Source organism: Buteo buteo, chromosome 2 (genome assembly GCF_964188355.1).
Source record: "Buteo buteo chromosome 2, bButBut1.hap1.1, whole genome shotgun sequence".
Lineage (NCBI taxonomy): Eukaryota > Metazoa > Chordata > Aves > Accipitriformes > Accipitridae > Buteo > Buteo buteo.
Window position 1 is genome coordinate 46784078 of NC_134172.1, and position 22676 is coordinate 46806753.

Below are 22676 nucleotides of genomic sequence, written 5' to 3' on the forward strand. Positions count from 1 at the left end.
TTCATCAGCTTCACTTTGTGCTGTTGGATTACTGTGTTTCAGAAAAAAATACACAGAAATGCCAAAAAGATGCAAACTTGCTCTTCCCGGCGAGTGAATCCCACTCACTTTCACAAAATGTTCAAAGTCATCTGGGAACAAGACGCTGTGCTCACCAGTAAATCAAACACACTGAGGTATAAAAAGGAGAACAGGAAAAAGTTCTCTGCTGCAGCAGCAATTCAAAAAACAAAAGTTCCCCCCTCCCATGTCCCCACCCACAGAACTGCAGTATGGTCAAGAACACAAATTCTCTACAAACACCTACTACCATTTTCTCCATTTAAAAAGTTACATAGAGCCTTTTTTGGCTTAAGTCTACAGAACTTGCCACACAAACCACCTAATGTGCACAGCAACACTTGTTTGTGCATGAAACCCCATCGGGGGGAGAGGTAAAATGTTCTGAACTGTGAGTGTGTGGGGATGGGGAAGGGGCGAGAAACTGGGGAAGAAAGGGAGGACAATGAGGTAGATAGAATTTAACTTTACAGGCTCACTCCCTGCAGAAAAGATAAGTACATTCATCTGTAAAAAAATTAAAGATGAGGTAGGTTTGAATCAACGTTGTATTTTTTCATTTTCTCTTAGAAGAATTTCCCTGAGACAGTTTCTTCCTAATTCAAACACAGATTAGAAGACGAGAATTCGATTGTTTCCGAAGTCGACCACAACAATCATGCCATCAGGGGTGATGGCTATACCTGAAGGACGGTCCATCTGACCAAAGCCGCTTCCCTGAGTGCCAAACTTGCATAAAAAGCTACCATTTGACTCGAATATCTGCACCCGGTGGTTCCTGGAATCAGCCACGATGATGCGCCCCTCTTGATCCACCGCCACTCCCTGTGGGCGCAGGAACTGGCCATTCCCGGTGCCCTCTGAGCCCAGAAAGCGTGCTGACTGGCAGTCTGGATGGATGACCAGAAGGCGATGGTTGTTGAAGTCCGTCACTACCAAGTGGCCCTCGTGATTGAAAGTCACACCTCTGGGGGAATCAAAGTGCTTCCAGAGTGCCCCTTCGAAGCCATACTTGTTGAGAAACACGCCGTCGGGCCCAAATAGCTGAACGCGATGGTTCCTTGTGTCAGAGACCAGGATCTTGCCCTCTGCATTGACGGCCACATCCCATGGGTAATTGAATTGCCCGTTCTTTGTTCCTTTCTCCCCAAACTTCAGAATGAACTGCCCCTCAAACGTGAAGATCTGGATGCGATGATTGTCCTTGTCAGCCACAACGATCCTACGTGAGATGTCACAGGCCACGCCGGCGGGGCGATCGAACTGGCCCGGCCGGGAGCCCAGGGTGCCGAACTTGTGATGGAAGGTCCCGCACGGTTTGAACACCTGGATGCGGTTATTACTGCGGTCAGCCACAATGATGTAGCCTTCTTTGTCTACACTAACCCCCCAGGGACGGCAGAGTTTGCCGTCGCTGTCTCCCTCACTGCCGAAGGAGAGCCCTGGCAGCCCAATGCCTATGTAGCTGCGCCCAGATTTCACCACAACTTTGAAGGGGCTGTTCTCAATGTGTTGGTTACACATCATCACAGATACCAGATGCTCTCCCTCTAGCTGTGGACGGTAGCTGACCAGGTAGGTCCCATTCTGCTGATCACTGACATCTGCTCCAAAAAGGTTTCCATCTGGGCCCATCACCACTGCAGAGATCATGTCCCCTCCTGAAAGGCGAGGCTCACCATCATGGTCATAGCCTATCACTGTGAAAGAGGCCACTTTGCCCTGCAGCGCACGCTTGAGGCCTTCCCCGGTGGCTTTGGTCAGAGGAGCAAAAGCCCCACTGCTGACAAAGCCCATGGATTTAATGGCCATATACAATGCCTGGTCAGGGGGAGTGAACATGATCCTGTCATCTTCCTGAGGCTGGAGAAGGCCTCTCACATTCTTCAGCTCCTGCACCTGAGCCAGCATGCGGTCCCGAGCCAGAAGAATATCCATGGTACGACCCTCCTCCAGGACCTGCTGAACAGCACTAATGGTGTTGTCCAGCTTATTTAGGTTCTGACGTAACTTTTCAACTTGCAAGTAGAGTGACTTAGCCTTGACTTGACGAATCTTTTCCACCTAAGGGAGGAACAGGGGAGACAGAAAAGCACACTTACATCAGAAAAGACAACCTGCAACACAGAAACGTTTCCTCATGTCACTCTTCTACATGAAAACCAGTTGTGCAGTTGTTGCAGCATGTTGACACAGAACTGCAGAGCAAGCCTCAAAGCTGTGATGCAGAGAAGCAGAAACAAGCAATTATTTATCCAAATTCAGGATTATTACTCTCTCCCATCCTCCAGCCAAAATCATACATTCTTACTCTGCAGACCTGCTGCATCAGAGTGCCATTTGCTTACTAATAATAATTTGCTTCCTCAAATGCTGTTCTATTTTCTAGTTGCAAGGTACTTGACAGATCATCTGAGGTTTTTAGACTCCAGGGAGGACAGAGGTTACTGCAGGCTCTCAAGAAAGAGCAGAGGCTGAGGCTTCTCTAACCAGAATTAAGACTGATTTCAGAAGGTAGGCTGTTACACACAAAACTGAGGCTAGGAGTCAGCATCAGCTGATGCACATGGGCTCTTGTCATTCCCCTGCCTGTCAGAACTGTTTTTACGTGACTGGATAATACCAGACACCTATCTCCAGGGATTTTTAGGGTCCAATTACTTTAATATTTTCTTGCAAATACTGGCAGTCACGCCAAGATAGTGCTTTGCAACAGGACACTTTGTAATGTCACTTCAAATGACACAAAAGGTTGCTGCCAGTCCCTGCTCAGGGTACTGAAGCCCAAGCAAAGGTCATTTGTTTGTAACTATTTTATATAATTTTGTGTGTGTGTGTGTGTGTGTGTGTGTGTGTGTGTGTGTTATCTTTACTTGTGAAAAATCACTTTAAACCATCTGGCAAACACACCTGCCTTGTAAAACTAATTAAAATTGCAATTGTTTTATTGTTGTAAAAATACATTTCCTTAAGTCTGAATACCTACTTGGCTGCAGAACAATACCAGCAATGTATTTTAATGAGGAACAACTCACTGTCTGAAGACTCCTTGGTTATACACTGACTAGATTAACAGATGTACAAACATACCATTTCATTTAAAGTTCAGGCATGCAGGTTCTACCAGACTTTAAAAAGTCAGAGATGCTTCCTCCAATAGATTTCCAAAGATTACTAATCTTAGGTCTCATCTTAATCCTTGGCCTCAGCTTTGGTACCCAAAATTGTTATTCACTAACACATTTCACATGAGGGATTAATACATTCACCTCTTTTTGCTAGAATGACTTACCATCACCAAGTTTCCTTCTTAAAATAAAGTTTTATAACCTGAAGAGAACTTGCTCTAGGTGCAGACATTCCAATAAAGTACATTTATGCAGCCTCTTGGGATACAAATAGATTTAGGGGCAGCTCTTACTTCTCCTGTACTAGGAATACCTCAAAAGAGAAGGCTGCCAAGCTTCTTGGTGAAGGCTAACAGTGGAACGCGAACTCATCTCCCTCAATCCAAATACCTCAGAAAAAGCAGCATCAGAAGTACAGTAACTATATAAAGTGCATTTATAATCTTGCCACTGACACTTATAAAAGAACTACAGAAAAACAAACTTCTCTTAGTGGATTATTAGTCTCACTGTAGCTAGAGTAGTTCCATACAATAAACTTTTACCAGCGTGGTCATTTTGCTGGCAACAGTTATTAAACCAGAAAATTACTGTTCCAAACAACGTTGATGGAGAAGAGGCAGGGGAGGAGTACTTCAGCAAGATGACACTGCTTCTTGGCAGCGTGTTCCTCACCAACCACATGTACACGCCATCCTGCCTGGTTCTGCTAGCATAGGCAGTGGCCACACAGCACGTGGTTTCCTGCTACATTTTATCTGGTGCAAAAGCATACTGTAGAAGCATTCGCATTGTAATCTTAAACTTTTCCTATCTTGATGGCACGTTTTTTCTCCCCATACCAGTACTAGCTATCATGTGATCATAGGACAAGTTTGACTCACTGATCTAAAAGACCTAATCCAACAGCAGAGAGAGGGTTTCTGTTCAATTCTACAAGTGGGACCCAAAGGGCCAATCCAAACTAATCTGTGCTAAACAAGCAGAGAAGATCCATGACACTAAGTTACCTTTCCAGAATAAGAGACTTTGCTGTTACATCCTTTCCTGCTCTCAAAATACCACGCATGCATCGTGGCTGGAGTGCAGGAGTTGGGACTATGCAGATACTCTTGCTGGAGATAATTCTTTTCTTCTACTAGTCAAAAAAAAAAATCAGGGGGACACTACCTCGATTGAGAGTAAAGTAAGCTTTTAGGTGTGGGGACAATGAAAGTTAGTATTGCAGAATTTCTACTAGTCTTTCTAAAAAAGCACATGGCCTACACAGCTTTGCTCCCTTCCTTTGTTTGAGAAGTGGATCATGTAAGAAAACCTGTATAGTACATACCTAATTCTACAGCAACATATTAAAAAGGTTTTAAAGGTACATATTAAAAAAGGTTTTAAAGGTGTTCTTTAAACAAGGTGTTTAAAGGTGATCTGATCCCCTCTCCAGTCAGTACTGAGATGCGAGGCACAGCTGCTGAGCCAGCAGGGGGAGTGCCCACCCTACCTGTGGGGCAGAGCTTGTCTGAGGATACAGTAGTCCCTACAAAAACCCAACCAGTTTCTCAGATTAAGAGACACCTTCAGCACAAAACCAACTAGGGCCACAGTCCAGCATCCTGCTACCTACAGAAAAAAATGAGTTTTCAGTAAACTGTAGTGTTTGAATTTAGTGTTCCTTAGGAGGATATCGGAATCTGGCCATGTACTAGTTAAAAAGCATCTTCTCAGTTTAAAAAGACACTTGTCAGCAGTTGAAACCACCAATATAAGGTGCATACCTTCCAGAGCAGCTCACACTCCCGCTCTTCCAAGGCCTTCTTATGTCTAGTAGTCACTGCTTTGACTTCAGACTGTACCACCTTAGCTTTCATCTCAACCTGCTCTGCCACAGCCTGGGCCTGTTCAATACTCAGCTGGGGAGAAAAAAAAAAGACAACACACTTAGGGCTCAACCAAACCAATCAGAAATGCATCAGGACTGCTGCTTATATTTGACTATGCTTTCAGGTGAAGGCAGAAAGTGACAACTCTTGGGTTTTTACCAGGCCTTTGCCCATCTCATACATCAGAGCCTGAAAACTGACAATTTTTTTTAATACATCTATTACATGGAGTTTACACCTTCGTTGTACCATGCACCACCACCACAGGACTAAATTCCCCGTGCAATTCCAGCAAGCTGCTAGTATGAACTCAAACAAAAGACTTGTACAGAAATTCATACTCATGTTTTCCTACATATAGACAACTCAGTTTGTCTTGTCCCTCAGAATGGTTCAGACTGTTGCGGTGGTTCTGCTTCTAGTAAGAAATGACACTACAGGGAACGGACTGTTTTATCTATGCATCTGAGCTGCACAGATAAATACCCCTAACAGAATGTGAAGTTAATAAATTTTAAAAGAAAAAACAAAGATCAGATGGTTAACATTAGAAAGCATTCATAAAGTTATTCACACCTTGGATAGAGACCAAATTCTAATATAACCCTGTAATATTAGTATTTTTAAAACATTGTGTAGTATTATTCTGCAAATACGCAGAACACATCTGGCAGGAACATGTCTCTTCTCTCCTTGAAGAAAAAAAATTGTTTCCTTGAAAAAATACTTCCCGAAGTGCTCCCAGTTTCACAAAATATTTCAGAAAAGGGCATAAAACCAAGCAAGACAAAGAGCAGGCAAATCTGAAGGATCACAGTTCCTAATGGGTTCAATAGCATCAGTTAACTGAGTCTTTTCAACACCTTTGTCATATAGTGAACCAGCATTAACATGCAGATGAGGTTGTGAGCCTCTAAGAGTTTGGAAAGATACTAGTTTATTAGTTACAAAATTCTAGAACAAAATGATGGTTTGTGAAGGTATTTAGCCTAGAAAAGAGAAAGAGCAGGAGGGATCTTACCAATGTATACAAATGCCTGAAGGGAGGGTGCAAAGAGGACAGACAGAGCCAAATTCTTTCCAGTGGTGCCCAGTGACAGGCCCAGAGGCAATGAGCACACACAGAAACACAGGAGGTTCCCTCTGAACATGAGGAAAACACTTTTTTCACTGTGAGAGTGACTGAGCACTGGCACAGGTTTCTCAGAGAGATTGTGGAGTCTCCCTCCTTGGAGATACTCAAAAGCCATCTGGACATGGTCCTGGGCAACTGGCTCTGGGTGTCCTTGCTTGTGCTGGGAGGCTGGACAAGACCTCCAGAGGTCCCTTGCAACCTCAACCATCCTGTGATTCTGTGAGTGTACCATCAAGCATTTACTTTTTTCTCTTTTCGTAATTTTGGCATATCATAGTATTTTATTTCTAGAATTTTAATATTAAGCAACACACACAAGACATCTAAACCCCTACCAACGCCCTACACTGACTGTAGCAGCTCGACAAGTTTGACAGCCAAGAACATAACTCGCCTTCATTTTCCACATTACATACTGAAAGCCACAGAAATAGCCATGGGTATTTGTTTTTAAATACAGCATTTTAGATAGACTTTACAACACCTTTCCCTCACTCTGGTCTGAGGAACTGGTCCATTTCAGAACTTGAGCTGTTTCAGGCTAGGTAGCCAGGGAATGCTCTGGCAGAAAACATCTTTTATCTTCAGAAATGCAGGCTTGATAAAGTGGGCAAAAATGTAATTTAAAGGCTTTACTGTATATTCAGGGCCTTATGGCAAATATCCTCAGCTTACTTATGTATATGAGTATGTACCAATCTAAGAACCACCTGATGGAACAATCTATGAACTACCCAATGTGATCCAGCTTTGTCTAGAAAGTCAGACAGGGCTTTCTGTTATCTTTCATGGAATTAGGTGTTAATATCTTCAAAGTGTGATCTGGCAAGTTCAACAGCATCTAGTTTATGCCAACAATGGCAATGCTAAAACATAAAAACTAAAGTGTACTGTTACTTGGACATTTTCATTCCAGGTAGTTATTTTAAGACAAATAGTTTGAATTGGATGTATCCTTCCAGGTCACATAGGAGTAGAGAACAGAAAGGAAAAGGAAGACTCCTAACTTGATCGGGTGATTAGTCTCTGGAGACAAGATGAAGACAATGCTGAGAAAATAAGACAAGGCAATGTTTCTGATCTTTAACCCAAAGAAGTCTCTTGCAAACTGGCAGAGGAAAAGAGGAGTGTACTTACTAAGCCCTGTGCTGCAGAGGGGCTGTCAAGAGGAGCATGCCTTTCAGCTGTTCCTCCCTCATGCAACTCCCAGGTTAGTCACCTTTGCTACATTTTTAACAGAGAATGTCTTCAAACTCATGGACAGCCTAAATATCCCAGTCCCACTGGAGGCAGACCTGACCTGCCTTCACACAAAGCTTCTGGCAGACAAAGTTGACTTAACACTTAGAGTTGACAGAAAGTGAAAAACTCATTACAACAATTAGCAAAGCAGACATGAAGTCACAACTGGCCACAGATTAGGGCTTCATAAAAGCCAGTAAGTCTCAGTCCTAGCTGGAAGAGTCCACATGTAAGAGTACTGTGCCACTATCTCTACTTTGCCATTCACATACAGAACCAGCTTCTACTGCATGGAAAATGTATGTATTTCTTACCAAAAGAGACCTGGATTCTGGTCAAGTACAGCAAAACACCCTCCTTCTCTTCAAAAAGAAACAGGTATCTCCTTGAGAAGTGTTAGGGTAACTATGCTATCCACTCATATTCCAATTCTAGCAAGCATGTCTATGAAAGCAAGAAAGTCTTGATTTACTTGTTTGAGCTTTTTGTACAACAGTACCCATTAGGACTGTGATCTGTGTGTATGCTCTCCTCATACCTTATAGCTAAGAGCAATCTCAACTTCCCTCACAATTCTTCACTAAAACCAGAGTCCATCTTCCAAGAACTCCATCATAGCAGAAGAGGTATTAACTCCCTGTGGATGCTGTGATTTTTTTGTCTGTAGGAACCAGTTATGGTAGGGCAAGTAACTATATTCAATAGCACAACAACTCATATCACTATCTGGATTTATTTTTACTTGCTGGAGTCTGAACAGCTCAGATGAGTGAAACATGCCTAAAACACTAAGGCTGTAATATTGTCCAGGGTATTGGTAAAGTTTTGGTAAAATTCACATGATCCTGCACTCTGCCATAACAGGCTAGAGCATCCTAGGAAGGCTAACCAGCATCAAACACAGCAGCAGACAGTGGTGGCAGGGGTAGGGGGGACAGCAATAGGCAAGTTATCTATCTGAAGCAAAAGCAAAGAGCTTGAAGTACAACTTTTGGGAGCCTTCTTTACATGGAAATCCCTTATTCTCTTTGATTACTGTAAGATATAACAGCTCTGTCATAACTCTCTCCCGCTGTTCTTCAGGCATTTCCTGTGCAGAACTTGTCTCAGAGAGGTCAACTTTTTAGGAAACATGTTAAGCAGCAGCATTTCTTGTTCTGGTCAGACACCACACAACCTTTTTAACAACAAATCCTTTTAAAGAAAAGCAGCTTTTATGATGCACTCCACTCACAGTATGTCATACTTATTCCAGTGCTAGTGAATGAGATGGTCAGCTAGTTCACATGTTGGAGAAACAGAAGACAAAGCCTGTGTTTAGCAAAGAATCATGTTGGGTTACTGAATTTGAGATTGAGAACAACTACTTTGTTTCCTGCTATTGGCTGATACAGTAAATCACCTATTTGCAGCTGTACCTATTCACTTATGACCTTCTTAGGGGCCCCAAGATGGCCAATACCACTCCCCATTCTACTAGAGATATCACCAGTGCCTTGTGTTTAAAAAAAAAAAAAAAAAAGAAAAGAAAAAAAGACTTTGCAATGTATCTTGAAAACTTCAGGGTTGAAACTGGTATTTCTAATTTGTCAGAGTAAAATTTAAGTAACAGTGTTTGTGCAGGTGATATGTTCCAGTGGGCCACAACAAAGGAAACCTTGCACATATTGCTTCCAGTGGGGCAGACAAGCATGTTTTCATGAAGGAAAGCAATGCAGACATCCATCACTAGCTATTGCTACCAGCACATTTCAGAATTTCTTGCTCTTCTCTATAAATCTACCCAAATAGCAGCAAAACATATTCAAAACACACACTTTAGCAGAAGAGGACAATGGCATGCAGTATTACCTGTACTTTCAGATTTCAAAGCATTTAATGAGGATTATTAAGTGTGCAGGTATCAAAGTTTTTATTCTCTGGACATTTTGTACAAACAGAAAAGGCTACTTTGTTAATACCTCAAGGTAGCTATTCCTATAATTCATACAGCATCTTACATCTTATTAGACCTAGCTCTGCATAAACACACCCCTACGTAAAGTATCACTGGCACCCACGGTGCCAGTGCCTACATACAAAATGCTAAATCAAACAGTCCTTTCCAGGGCAAGACAGCAGACCTGGCATGCCTGGCCAGTTCCTACATGCTCCAGCCAGTTTTGAGTAAAAGTTGAAGAGCAAAGTCATGTTGGCCCCCAGGAGTCCTTTGCAAGCCTCCTTTATGTGGGCACCTCTGTAAGTGCCCCTTTAGCTACATTTAATCACCTGGGGGGGAAAACTAGTAATGAGCTTGCTACAGTGGCTCTGACATGGCAACTGATGCTACACACAAAGCTTTGAAGAAACCAACTGCAAGAGCCAGAAGTGGCAAAGTGGTACCATAAAACCTGCAGCATTTCTGGATATCTGGGCTGACTACAGAAAGGCCCAAATCGGGATTTGCCACTTTGTAGAATGGCAATTTTCAGCCATTTTTCACATTTCCGGTCTTCTATTGGACATTAAGAACTGTAGCCTCAAGTTAACAAAAAACTTTCTACAATTTAATCTTACCTTAAATATTCCATAGGAATATTTAAATGTAATGTTCTAGAAATATCATTACTCCGGGTTTTCATTAGTGCTGCTTTTTTAAACAAAAAATTATGATCAGAAGCATATAACACTCCAGGAGAAAAAAAAAAAACAAAACAACAAACAAACCAAAACATAACAAAAAAAACCAAAACCAAACATTACAGAGCATGTGTTCTGACGGACTACAAACAAGAACTGCAGAGCTACTGTAAAGGTGCTGATGCCCTCACTGCATGGTTTCCACAGTCCGATACCCAAATTAAATCAATGTGTCCAGTTATGTCCACACAGTATACAGTTGCTTAAAGAGGCTAACTTAGGTCTCTGAAACAGTAGAGCCTGTTAATCCAGATGCTGAGCCATGATGTTAGGTTATATCAATTCAGTTCAGAAAATTATCCATTTGAACAAACTGCAGCACAACATGCCACTGTGGTAGCACCATGAGATATGCAAAGGCTTCTTATGGTAACTGTATTGCAACTCAATGCTAGCTTGCATAAGCATTTGGATTTTTAAATCCATCCATCCAAAGATGGGAGGGAGATATAATTTTTCAGGCATTAATTCCAATATTTAAGTTTGCTAGTTTAAGTTTTCCAGTGAAGGTGCAAACCTCTGGAGAGAAAATTCAAACTTAAAAGCAAACTTTATTTTCTCCAGAGGAATCCTTCAGTATTTCAGGGGTGAATGGACCACAGGTAATACCTGAAGAACCTTAAATACACACTTCCCTACCTCAATACGGAGGATTTACACTTTAAACACTAAGGAATTTAAGAGGAAATTAATCCTACTTAGAAGAGAAAAAGCTTTGAGATGCATATTCTCTGGCAAATCCCTCTCTAGCTTTTAAAAGCACATTAAATATAAAAAACTTAAGGAAACCTTTCTGTGTATCTCAAGTTAGCCCTCTTCCACCAAATGGAAGGTGTTCCATCCATAAATAGTTTGTTTTCAGTTCCTTATGGTAACAAAAAGGTACAGAGGGCTTGTTTCACAGAACTTTTCCAATTACTTATCACTGTTTCAGAGCAGGATAAAACAACTAGGACATAACAGCCAGCTTTCTCCAGCATCAAGAACTTGATATCGACTTCCTAATGTTCTTATACTAGAAAAAATAATTGGAAGATCCTATACAAAGTATAGTTGCAGTAAAAATACTAGGATTAATAGGCTTAGCAGTGGCTTTCCAGTAATATTGGTGCAGCTATAGCACAAATCACAGTATTTGGACCAATACAAAGGTTTCAGCCTAGAAACTGTAAAGCACTAAAATATCCTCACTTAAAGAAAAATTCACACATAAAGAGAATTTTAAAAGAAGCTTTGATAGAGGGAGGGCTAGAGGCCAGGTTAACTCATGTCAGAAATCAACAAACAGTCACTTTGGTTTGTACTGCAAGAACAGACTTTTTGCCTAAGTTTTAGGCAGAACAGTAGTTTGGACAGTGACACATCAAATCCATCTTCTTCCCCGATAACCATCTGCTCACTTGTTATACTAAGGAACTCACTAAAACACAAGACAAAACAAAAACTAGAAGTATAAAGAAATTCCACTTATGGTGATATAAATCCTAGATTTAGAAAAGCACAATTGACTCCATTTTGTTTACAAAGCTTCATTTCAGATTCTCAAACGTGCAAGACTGACTTCAAAGCCCCACACAAGGGTGCCTGAGCTAACTCGATGTGACAAGCCCAGAACGATCCCTTGCAGCACAGCAGTGCCATCCTTCTCAGGTATCGACCTCCCAGCAGCATGGATCCATACGGCAACCCACAGGGAAGCTTCCACTGAAGGGGCAGAGGATCAAGGCAACGGATCAGCTTCCTCCTCTGGCTGGCCAAGTTTCTTACAGTACTTGCCTCCCTACCTTCCCTAGAATAAAGGTGTTAACCTACTTCATATGACCCCCCCACAATTTGGGAGAGAAGAGGCATTGCCTTAATGGCTGACCCCCCTTACCACCAAGGCCTAAGCCTTTCACATGCTGGTAGATAAGAGAGTGGCTCTCTCTGTTCTGTGCATGACCAGTCTCACTGCATTAATTTAATGTGGAAGCCTGCACTGTCAAAGATCCCAGCAAAACCAGCTATGGTTTCAGCTAGGAAAGAATTTATTTGTTTTCCAATAAAACCACTTTTAAGACAACTGACACGAACAGATCAAATTATGTTTTAGCATGTTCACCTGGAAATTGACCCTAAATGGGAACGAGCACTCAATGCGTTACTGTTACCCAAGTGCATTAGATTACACACACATACATACATATATACAATTACACATGTATAGATGTATTTTAAGAACATGACATTTTGAAGAAGCCATCTATCTTTCATCGTAACAGATTTACATTCAGTTTGTGGCCCAGTCCTTGGAAAAAATTCTGAAAGAAGACAGCTAAGTGTTCACATTCATGAGGTAAAACAAGGCAGCAGGACAAGCTCCCTGTACAGGAAGGCAGCAGTCCTGCTTCCCCCCACCCCATTAATCTAACTGTCAGCTTTGGCTCTCATATCATCCTGTGAATCAATTCAAGTCTCCGAAAAGGCTAGGAAAGTATCCCAGCAAGGAGGATAGCTTTCCACTGAGACAAGAAAGAGGTCCTACAAGCAACAGAGTTGGGTGTTTCTGCTCCGTTCCCTGGCACCATCAACAGTCCTTGTAGCACTGCAGTGAACCAGCCAGGGGGCTGACCAAGCCAAAAAGTAATCCCATAGAAAGGTTACCCTTTCAGCTGGATCAGCTCACCGCTCAGGCACACAAGCACAAGTTCTGGTATTAGGGACAGGCTTAGAAACGCATGATCCAGGCCAGGACCAGCACAGGAAAGCAAGGGAAGCCTTCCATTGCTGCAGAACTTCACTGAGGAAAAAAAGCAAGCCTCTTTCTGCCAGTCTTACTATTTCTTACAGAGGACTTCAACTCCTTTGAAAAGTGAGGTTTGGACTGTCCAGGAGTGACAGACTTCATAAGACTTCAGTGGATGAAGAGGCTGAAATGTGTCCCAATTCAAAGCATTTTTTTTTTTTTTGAAGTCTGAAAAACAATTTTTCCTCCAAAGCCACAGGAAGAGTTTAAATAAACATTTCTTCCTAAAAGCCTTCAACTTTGGTTAACCAGATACTCTCCAGCCAGTTGACTCATGGCTCAATTTCCTCTCTCTTGCAAAGCCCTTCAAATTCCACATTTTCCCCTTTACTCTCAACTAGCCCTCCTCATCCATCCTCAACATCTTGTGTCAGAGAGCTATCACTTTCAGAGTCTATTAAGAAAGACTTACTAGTACAGGAGTATCTATGAGCTCTAGTCTATGTTCCTCATATTGCAGCTTGTACTGGCATTTAATTCTCTGTTGACTGCTTCCAAACTTTAAGAAAAGCACTCAAGCCAATTTCTTTTAATTTAGACTCTAATTACTTTAAAGTTTGTTTTAAATTCATGCTGACATGCTGTCTCCTCTCTAGGATAAATACATAGCTTCACAGCCCTATCATCCCAAGAACAAGGAAAGCTCTGCTCCATGGAAATTTTCTTACACAGCAGGCTCCCTGCATCAACCTTTGAGTCAGGCACCTCCGCTTTTAACTGCATCACATGCTCTTCTAGTTGTTGCTGATGTTGCTTAGGTAAGTAGTTGTCTTGAATTGTACAGTCTGCCCATTCCTTCATATGCACACACAGATTACTACCTCCTCAGCTTTATCACTGATCTGCTCACTCACTACCCTTTTGCTGTACAGTAGTTCAGATTAAAAAGCCCACTAAACTAATAAAACAACTCAGTTCTTGAAAAGCATGGTTCATTTTAGAGAATCTTTACACAAGCTGCCCAGTTAACACTTGCAAGATAGCCTCTTAACCTGGATGGGCTCTAGCTAAACCAGGGCAAAACTGCACAAAGTTCAGTTAACCTGCTTGTTTGAGTTACATGAGCATAGTCAGTACCACCCACCTTTTACCTGTACCATCATAAAGTAGTCAGCTCACCACAACGGCAGGAGCCTCCAACATAAAAGCCAAAAGAAAATGGGGGAGGAATGAGCAAAGTAAACCCAGTAGGAAGCAAGCAGGAACAAAAGCATTCATGCAATAGTGGCAGGGTGGTACTCAATGACATTCAGCTAGTTTCTACTCTAAGAGACAGTCCCTCCTTAGATGATTTATCTGCACCAAGTTAGATGATTAAGAGCCCTGGAGGTCAAAAGCAGTAATTTAATTACTAACAGACAAGCCCTTGTCTAGGACAGCCTGGAGAAATTCAGAACACTGCACCAGTGAGCTTCTTTAAACTAGAATAATCCCTTCCTTCTTGCTCATTTTGGGGACATGTGAAATATTTCAGTATGGATACTGCTGAAGAGCCTTATGATCCAATTTAAACAAATCTTGGAAGAAGCTACCGTTTGCAGGACTCTGTCCTAAGATGCAGTTGAAACCCAGCTCCAAAAACTTGGTGTTTGGTGTTCTGTTGTAACAAGTTAGCATCACAAACTAAAGGGAGACATCAACAACAGTTTACTATCTATACCATCCTAATACTTATTCCATTCCACAGGTGCAAAGACTTAAGGAGAGAAAAGTTAGCTGCTCCTGTTCCACTGAACAAACTTACTTCCTCATCTACTAGAAACAAGCAATGATGGGTGGACAACGGGCTTGTTTGGGTTTTTTTAATTATTATTGTTTGTACCATGTACATGCCAGGAAAGTACAGCCAATTCAGAAAGTAAGTTTACTTCCTATACATGGCATTCTACCAATGTTTACTCAAAAAAATTTGTTAGTTAAATCACATAGAAGTGTTGAGTTTCAGAATATCCAGCTCAAATCTAGAGCATCTGAGGCCAAAAAACCTAGAAGGTAGTAGTGTGGAGTGAAGCTTCCCACTATGCCTTCCCCATCCAAAGTCTCTTTATACAGGCAAAACTACTGCTAATACCATGTAATAGTTACTACTAGGTATTACTCAGCAAAAGTAACTATCTACATATCCCTGCAGGTTAACTCCCTATGTAAATTCCTTCTGTAGTCTGAAGTACTATGCTAACCTTCCTTCCATTTCTTGCCAGGTATTTATATTTGCATTATAAAACACAGCTGAAGTAGAATGCAATAACAGGCAGTTATAACATGCATCTGTGTGTGCAGAGTAATCCTTGCATGGGGATAGCTCCAGATCCTCTGCACAGGCAGGTTAGAAGTTTCACACTAATCCAACAGCTGATTAGTATTTTATATTTGGTGGCAACACTGAAGACATAACCAGAGCCATAGGTAGTTACAGTGCTAGATGCTGTACAGGCATGAACGACAGCTGAAGTAAGTCTCAGTTGTAAAAACAAAACCAGGCTTGGCACTGCTATACAAGATCAGAACTTTCTTCAAAATTCTTCACGCTCAAGTGCATTTGTAGAGAGCTTCATATCTATTGTGATTTACATGACAAGATTATGCTGCAAGAATGCAAAACTCATAACAGCACTTTGTTTTCAGCTCCACAGCCACTTCTGTCAGAGATCTGAGAGAACAGAAGGGCTGAGAAGACTGACAGCAGAAGCAGAGAGTTTTTTGCCTTGACATCTTGCCCTGTAACAAGCTGTGGGGGAAGAAGGAGAGGGAAATAAAATACTCAGGTTGGGAGTATCTTACTTGAATAGCCTGTCGTCCTTGCTGAGCATCTGCCAGGAGCTGAATGGTGAGAGTCCTGGAATCCTGTAGGGCATCTTGGAGGTAGATAAAGCTGTGACCCACGTGTCGTCCCATGGTACATTCCCGACATATGGGGACAGAGCAAGTATCACAGTAGAAATGCAGTACCTAGAAGAAAAAAAAAAATCTGTACCACTATCTAATGAAGTATTAAAGAGAAAATAGAACGAGGATGTGAAAAGATCCAACAGCTCAACTATAAAGGAGATGGTTAGAGGCAGTAGCAATAGGCAAAGACTTCACAATAGTTTCTCCACAGAGGAAGAGCTATCCTTCCCAGTAAGCTCCAAATCATAGTCTCAGTTAGATGGAAGTGTCATTGTTTTCTTTGCAATACAATACTAGGAAGAGTGTCCACATCAGCTCCTCTTAAGAGCGGAAGCCATCTGCCAACACTTGCAGATTGGAGATGTCATCTATGGCAATTTTCAGGTGAAGACTTTTCCTGCATACACAAACACCACATTCTCTTAAGTGGATCATTTAATAATCAATGCACTGGAGAACTGCAGCACCAGCACACCCCACCCTCTGGAAGGGGAAAAAAAAATTATGCATGCTGATAACCATCCTTTATGTTTTCAAAATATAGAAATCCCTCATGTTCAGAGCAGTGACAGTAGTAGGCAAGGCTCCCTCCTGCCACTCCCAACAGCAAAGCAAAAAAACCTTTGCTATGACAGTGTTTTCTATGTTAGTGATGCTTAAGTTGGAAAACAAGACTGCATCATTAGCATGCCTATCAGAGCATTTGAATGTTACAGTGAACTGTGGGTAACCACTAAAACCCCATTCTATTCACAAAGCACTTTAAAACCCTATATACAAATCACAATTAAAGTCTTACACCAAGATGTTAGCCTATGAAGTTGGATCCATTCATCGGCCATAACTGTTCCCATTCCACCCAGTAGAGGGAAGTAGCACACAAAAACAGCATCTTCCATGGGCGCGTGTTTTCTCAGAGGCAAGCAGAAATCAGCTGTCTTGTTTTCAAAGATGCAAGTGAAGGAGTACAACACTTTCACACAAGAAAGTTCTGTATTCAAAGTCTTGCTCTTAACTACATACACTATTTTTTGTTAGAGTGTAATGTTAGAGAATATAGATTACCATGGAAGAGTCAAGTGGCAAATACAATGGCAAACAAGGTTTCATACTACAAACAATTTTTCCATCACCAGCTATTTGAAATCTACCTCACAGAATGGAGCAAGAGCAGAACAAAGATTCGACAAGTGTTTGATATGCCTGTCTTCTCACAGCTGTCATCCAGCCACTCCTGATTCCAGCTAACAGTTCATGATATGGTGCATAACATCCCCCTTTCCCTTCTCCCTCAAAAGGAAGGGGGAGGACAGGACAGGTGATTCCCTCAGATTGCCTATGCTGCATAAAGTGACATTTTAACCTCCTATAAGCGCAACAGCTGAAGTGGTATATGGATTAATTTCTCAAAGGGGTATGTGTGTGTTTATGCACACATGTCAGATTTTACTAAAACTTTTTTTTTTCCAAGTTAGCTTTTGCTGTAGGGAAACTGCAACAGATTTATGTTTTTCTTCTGTTCAATTACTAAACCCCCAAGCAGTGTCTCAGATCCTCCATCTTTTATAAGTAAAAAGCTGCCTTGGCTCTGAAATGCATTATTCAAATACATCATCTCCCTCAACTAGAGGGTTCCTTGTCTTTACACTGTGGTTGTCTAAATCTGTATACAATGTTCACTTGCTCATGCAGTTCTGTAATTTTCCTGTTGAAATTACAGGGAATGTTTATTACATGTTGCTGAATGACTCCAGTTAAACAACTGAGAAGTTGAGAGAGAATGAAAACCAAGACAGGGTATCAAGTTAAGTCATATGAATCCGATATACTTTAAAAACATACAGCAGGGATTTGGGGCCTCAATCAAGCAGAGCAGCTGAAAGGAAAGTGGTGACCATATGAACAGAAGTCCAGAACAGAAGTTAAATCTGTTATTAGTCCTCCAAAATAGTCAACACCAGAAACAAAAGCTTGGTAAAATACCACAGATCAGTCCTGTCACCCAAGCACTCCTGCTGCAAGGTAACAGCATCCAGTGGTAAAGAGTCATCTAGCCATTCAAACCAAAGAGAAACTAAGTTTAAGCTGTTCAGTTGTCTCTTGCCACCCACCAAAATGTGGTGGAAAACATCACTCCTGAATTTAGAATGAAGAGAGACAAGAGCGATAATCTCATTTCAGAAATATGCAGATTACTTAGGACATGGCAGGGGAAAGTCTTGCGTAAATACTACAGAGCCATTGATAAAGCCTCACATTTGTTTCTTAGTAAACAAAATGGTGAAAACAACTTAAGATTTAAATCTGAGAGTAAGAAAATTGACAGGCTTGGGCGAAAAGTAGACAGTGATGGACTGATCTCCATCATTACACTGTTATTTAAAATGGTTACCTTAAATACACACAGGAGAAAGCACAAATGCATAATCCCTTCTGGTCTCAGTGGGGAAGGGAGTTAGCCACCAGAAGAGAACTGCAAGTTCAGCTAGCTTCAAGATAAACTGGGACACCGCCCCCCCCCCCCCCCCCGAAACTCCCTTCTGGACACAAAAGTCTACAACAGAAACCCCAAGCTTAGCAGAGGTACAAGAAGAGCAGTTCTCCTGCAGTCAATCTCACATACTCATTACTGTCAAGGAGCACCCAACAGGCTGTACGTCAGCTCCACCAGCAGTGGGGCCACACTCCCAGAGAATTAAACTGGAAAGTACCCAGCTGTGCATGGTGCAACAGCAAGGGGGATTTGTGCCAGCCGGGCCAGGCTAACAGAGCTTGGAGCACAGCATCCAGCTTGCCTGCACTTGCAACCACAACCAGGCATTTATTGTTAAACTCAAGCCTGCTCACATCCCAATCCCTAGGTCATGGCCACAAAGGTCACGTACTGCTAGATTAAGTTTCTATGCCTGTTTCTAAATAGAAGGGGGAGAAAATAAGTCAAATCCTCCTTCCCCCACACACACCCCCAACAAACAATCCCCTGCAAAAAATTCATACCAACAATTTAAGTAGGACAATAGATGACTGTGTTCTCAATTTAGATTTGATGCCCTTGTAGTGTACCTAAAAGGTTGGCAGAGCCCCCCCCCTTCTTCCAATTTCAGCAATGTGAAAATGCCACCCCACATTTCAGTTGCACTGTTAATATAGCAACATACTGCTCCTTCTATGCTTATATGACAAACAACAAGACTGGTCTTGAAATGTGGATGGGCAGGGGTTGTGAGAAGGAAGGGAAGAGTAATACCAAGTCTTCCATAACAGAGATTAGCTTATGATACTCAGCTAAAGAAAAAAAAAAAAAAAACAACCACCACAACCAAACACACCTGCCAAAAAAAACCCAAAACACAGTACTTCAAGGAAAGTCCTAGAACTTCCCCCCCTCCACCTTATCTGAAGAGGCAGAGATCATAGAGTCAAAAGATCCATCAAGCTGTAAATTAACTATTGTCCTGTTAATTTCACTTATTTTCTCAAATGTATGAAAAAACTGTTTTATAAGCAAAAACCTTCAAACACACTGGTGTTTCCAAACCACACAAATGTTCTGATAGGCAGCAAGGAAAGAGAGAAACGTGAGGAAAGCAGAGACAGATTTCTCCTCTCAAAGAAATTCAGAATTGTGTAAATTGCATGCGATGAATTGTTTTTCTGTAGTAATTATTAAGTAATTAAGTAAAAGTACAATTGTTTTAAGATAAAAACTGGTGCCTTTCTGACACCCATTTTGGTAACTATCTAGTAAGGGAAAAAAGATTCATAAGCAAGTTTAAAAAAAAAGAAGATGATAAATCTAGCAAACTGCTTCACTACATTAATTAGTATTTTAGAATTTCCATCAAAATTAAATGAAGAGAGAAGTCAGAAGCAAGAGGGGAATAGTTTTAGGGATAGTTAGAAGTGATTTATTTTAAAATAAATCAGCTATGGGTTGATTATTTCCCAAACAGGAAATATTTCTGAATTGGTGGCATACAATTTTAGACACAAAACAATAAAGGGAGCCTACTTCAATTTAAACAGAATCAGTGAACCATATTACAGGGCTATTCATCTTTTACAGCCACAGCAGCCCAAGAAATACAACAGCAAGGCCATAAATGTGATTGCTTCAGGAAAGGCTGTACAGTGCACCGTAAAAACATTTTACAACAGCAGGAATTCCTGGGTGTCGCTCTCCCCATTTTTTGGTCCATCTGCTTTCAAAGGGGGCAGGGGGATGGGCGGAGATGTTGTTAAACGTCCCCTGGGACTGCACAGCAATCAATCATCATCTGATGAATGGCCACTAAAGTTAAACCCTGACCCCACTCAACAATTCCCACACCAGCCCTCCTCTCCTTACTGCTGACCAGCTTCCAGAGTGCCCCCCCACCTTCCAGCCCTCACCAAAATTTCCCAAATACCAAGCCCAGACAAAAGCAATGGAATGTAGTAGGCACCATGACAGAGGAGAATTCAGCAGAAAAAACAGTTGAGAAGGCTTATCCTTAACCTGTGTTTAAATAAATGTTCCTTCAGCAATACTCAGTGCCTTTCTCCTCCCTGCTTGCAACCACTTGATTTCTTTCATTTCAGGGCACATTTAAGAGCATATATGCACACAGTTGTCAACAAAGCATATGAAATCTAACCATGTTTAAGCGTTTGTTTTCTGTCATGACAGATTGCAATGATTTTATTTAAGCCTACAGTGTTAAGGATTTGTACAAGGCAGCAATACATAAGGTCACATTATTTTAAAATATAAGTCTGATGCTCTAAAAGCTACCCTGTAATCTTAACCAACAATTAAAAAAATCTACAGACAAAACAGTAGCCTCTTGGTTTCTGCTTTTGGAAAAGTTTCAGTACAGCATTTCTAAGTTAAGTTAGTTTGAGTTTATGACCAAAAAAATCATACCTACCATAGTCAAGTCTAAAGTTTTCCATTACTAAAGGTGTTTTATTATCTAGTTCCCTTGACAATAACTCAAACACCAGTGGCTTTGTTAGGTAGTGTGTAAGGCTTAGAGGACTATGAATTTAGTATAAACTAATTTTCCAATGAATTTTGGTCCTCCTCCCTCAGCACTGTGTTTTGTTTGTTTTGGTGTTTGTTTGTTCGTCCACCCCTGAACTAGAGAAAAAAATGGCTCCCTGTATCATGCATGCAGCAATTATTTTAAACAGCATATAAATACACTGCTTGGGATGACTGGTTCAGACTTTGGTGCAGATAATCTTTGCAAGTGGAAAGGGGTAATATTTTTACTTTGTCAGAAGCTGGTCCTTAGTTTCCATTTTAATAGCAATTCATGACAGTTAATGTGCTTCACACCACAATCAGAGTAGCATTTTAGGGACTTCTGCACTAATATAGAGACTGAAGATATGCGCAAGCCATGTGATACACATCAGAACTACAGGCTATTTCCCAGTATACCTGAAACATTTCACTTTCAGAGATACTTAAAAACCTCATGGTTTTTTGTACCAGTTAATGATCAAATTACTCTTAAAATCTGTGATTTGACTTAAATGCTCTTGGTGTATAAAAGACTGGCTTAACACCAATTTTCCTCACTGCATCCAGTGGTAATGGAAAATGGTACACCAACTCCAGAAGGGTCTCCCCAGCAGACAAGAGTTAATTCTCTAATTCAAGTCAATATTCTAATAATAAAATTTCTACAAGAACATGAACATGGGCACCTTGAAGCATTACAGCCCTATACTACATAGGGCATGCAGTATGCACAGAAAGTTGTACCAAGTGGGATTAATGAAACCAGTTTGCTTTTTATTATCTTCCTTTGCCACTTGGATGAACAGAGAAGTTCATCAAGTGCAAGAGGATCATTCAGCCCTTCTGTTAAATTTGGCTTGATTTCCTTACCCCACCTGGAATAAAAGCCCAACTAACAGAAGACTTTAAGACTCATGCAAATCTGTTTGTAGGAAATAAAGCTGTAATTCCACATGCATTTTTTTCCAGCACTAGTGCTAATACCCTTCCTTCCCCAGAAGCTCCAGTGGGTTCTATTCCTTGCTCCAGTTTCTCAGCCACACAGGTATCTCTTGGCCCAGCACGAGGGGGAAGAAAGCTCACTGATAAAACCCCCAATCTAACCAGCACTGCTCCCAATGTGAAACCACACACAGCTCAAGGCTGTCATTTCACTCCACAGTTAAACCGACAACCACTCTTTGAGGAAGCCCTGTACCTCCTGCCTTCCTCCTTTCCTCCTCCAGTCTCCATGAAGAGATTTGGAGATCTTTACAAACAGCAGAAAATTAATTTTTGAATGAACTTATTTTCTATCAGTTCACCCTGGGATCAGAATAGCAGTAGGGCCAGCAAAATGGAAGAAGAACCCACAACTAAGGACATGGAGACATCTGATGACAACCGTCTATTAAAAATTAGCTGAGCTACAGTACTAAGCCACATGGTTCAGCTCTGGTACTTGACCAAACTCACAGCTGGAAATCAGCGTAAGTCTTCTCATTGATAGTGTTCATCTCAAGTTCTAACTGGATGAACAGTATCCAACCGGAGTTGAGTCTGATAAGCTAAACAGGCTGTTAAACCAGACCACCATACTCTCAAAATTCTTGATGTTTACCTTCCTCAATCCTGCTGTGATGTCATGAAGCCAGTAAAAGCAGCTGCATATTTTAGAGAGTGGTGACATGGCCAACAGTGGGTCAGTCAAACCGTCTAGGTTAAAATCAGGTTTTTTTGGAAAACACACAGTTCCATTAATCAAGTTTAGAAAACCCAGTGGGTATTAACAGACAGCTGGGAGTGGAGCAGAGACCATTTAAGTTGTCTTTGCCAATGTAAACAGCATTTGCAAATTCAAAAGGACTTGGGTTAGAAGTGACAGTCAAGATCC

At 41.4% G+C, this 22676-nt stretch overlaps 1 protein-coding gene across 1 annotated transcript in view; it reads right to left on the reverse strand.

The window, feature by feature from the left end:
- Positions 1-283: 283 nt before the first annotated feature.
- The window catches only part of TRIM71 (tripartite motif containing 71), a 57934-nt gene continuing 35541 nt past the window's right edge, over positions 284-22676 (reverse strand). Inside the window, exons 2-4 of the mRNA XM_075022504.1 lie at positions 15685-15852; positions 4958-5092; positions 284-2124 (exon numbers count right to left, since the gene is read on the reverse strand). Coding sequence (XP_074878605.1) covers positions 673-2124; positions 4958-5092; positions 15685-15852 — 1755 coding nt within the window. The 3' untranslated portion in view covers positions 284-672. The remainder of the gene's footprint in view (positions 2125-4957; positions 5093-15684; positions 15853-22676) is intronic.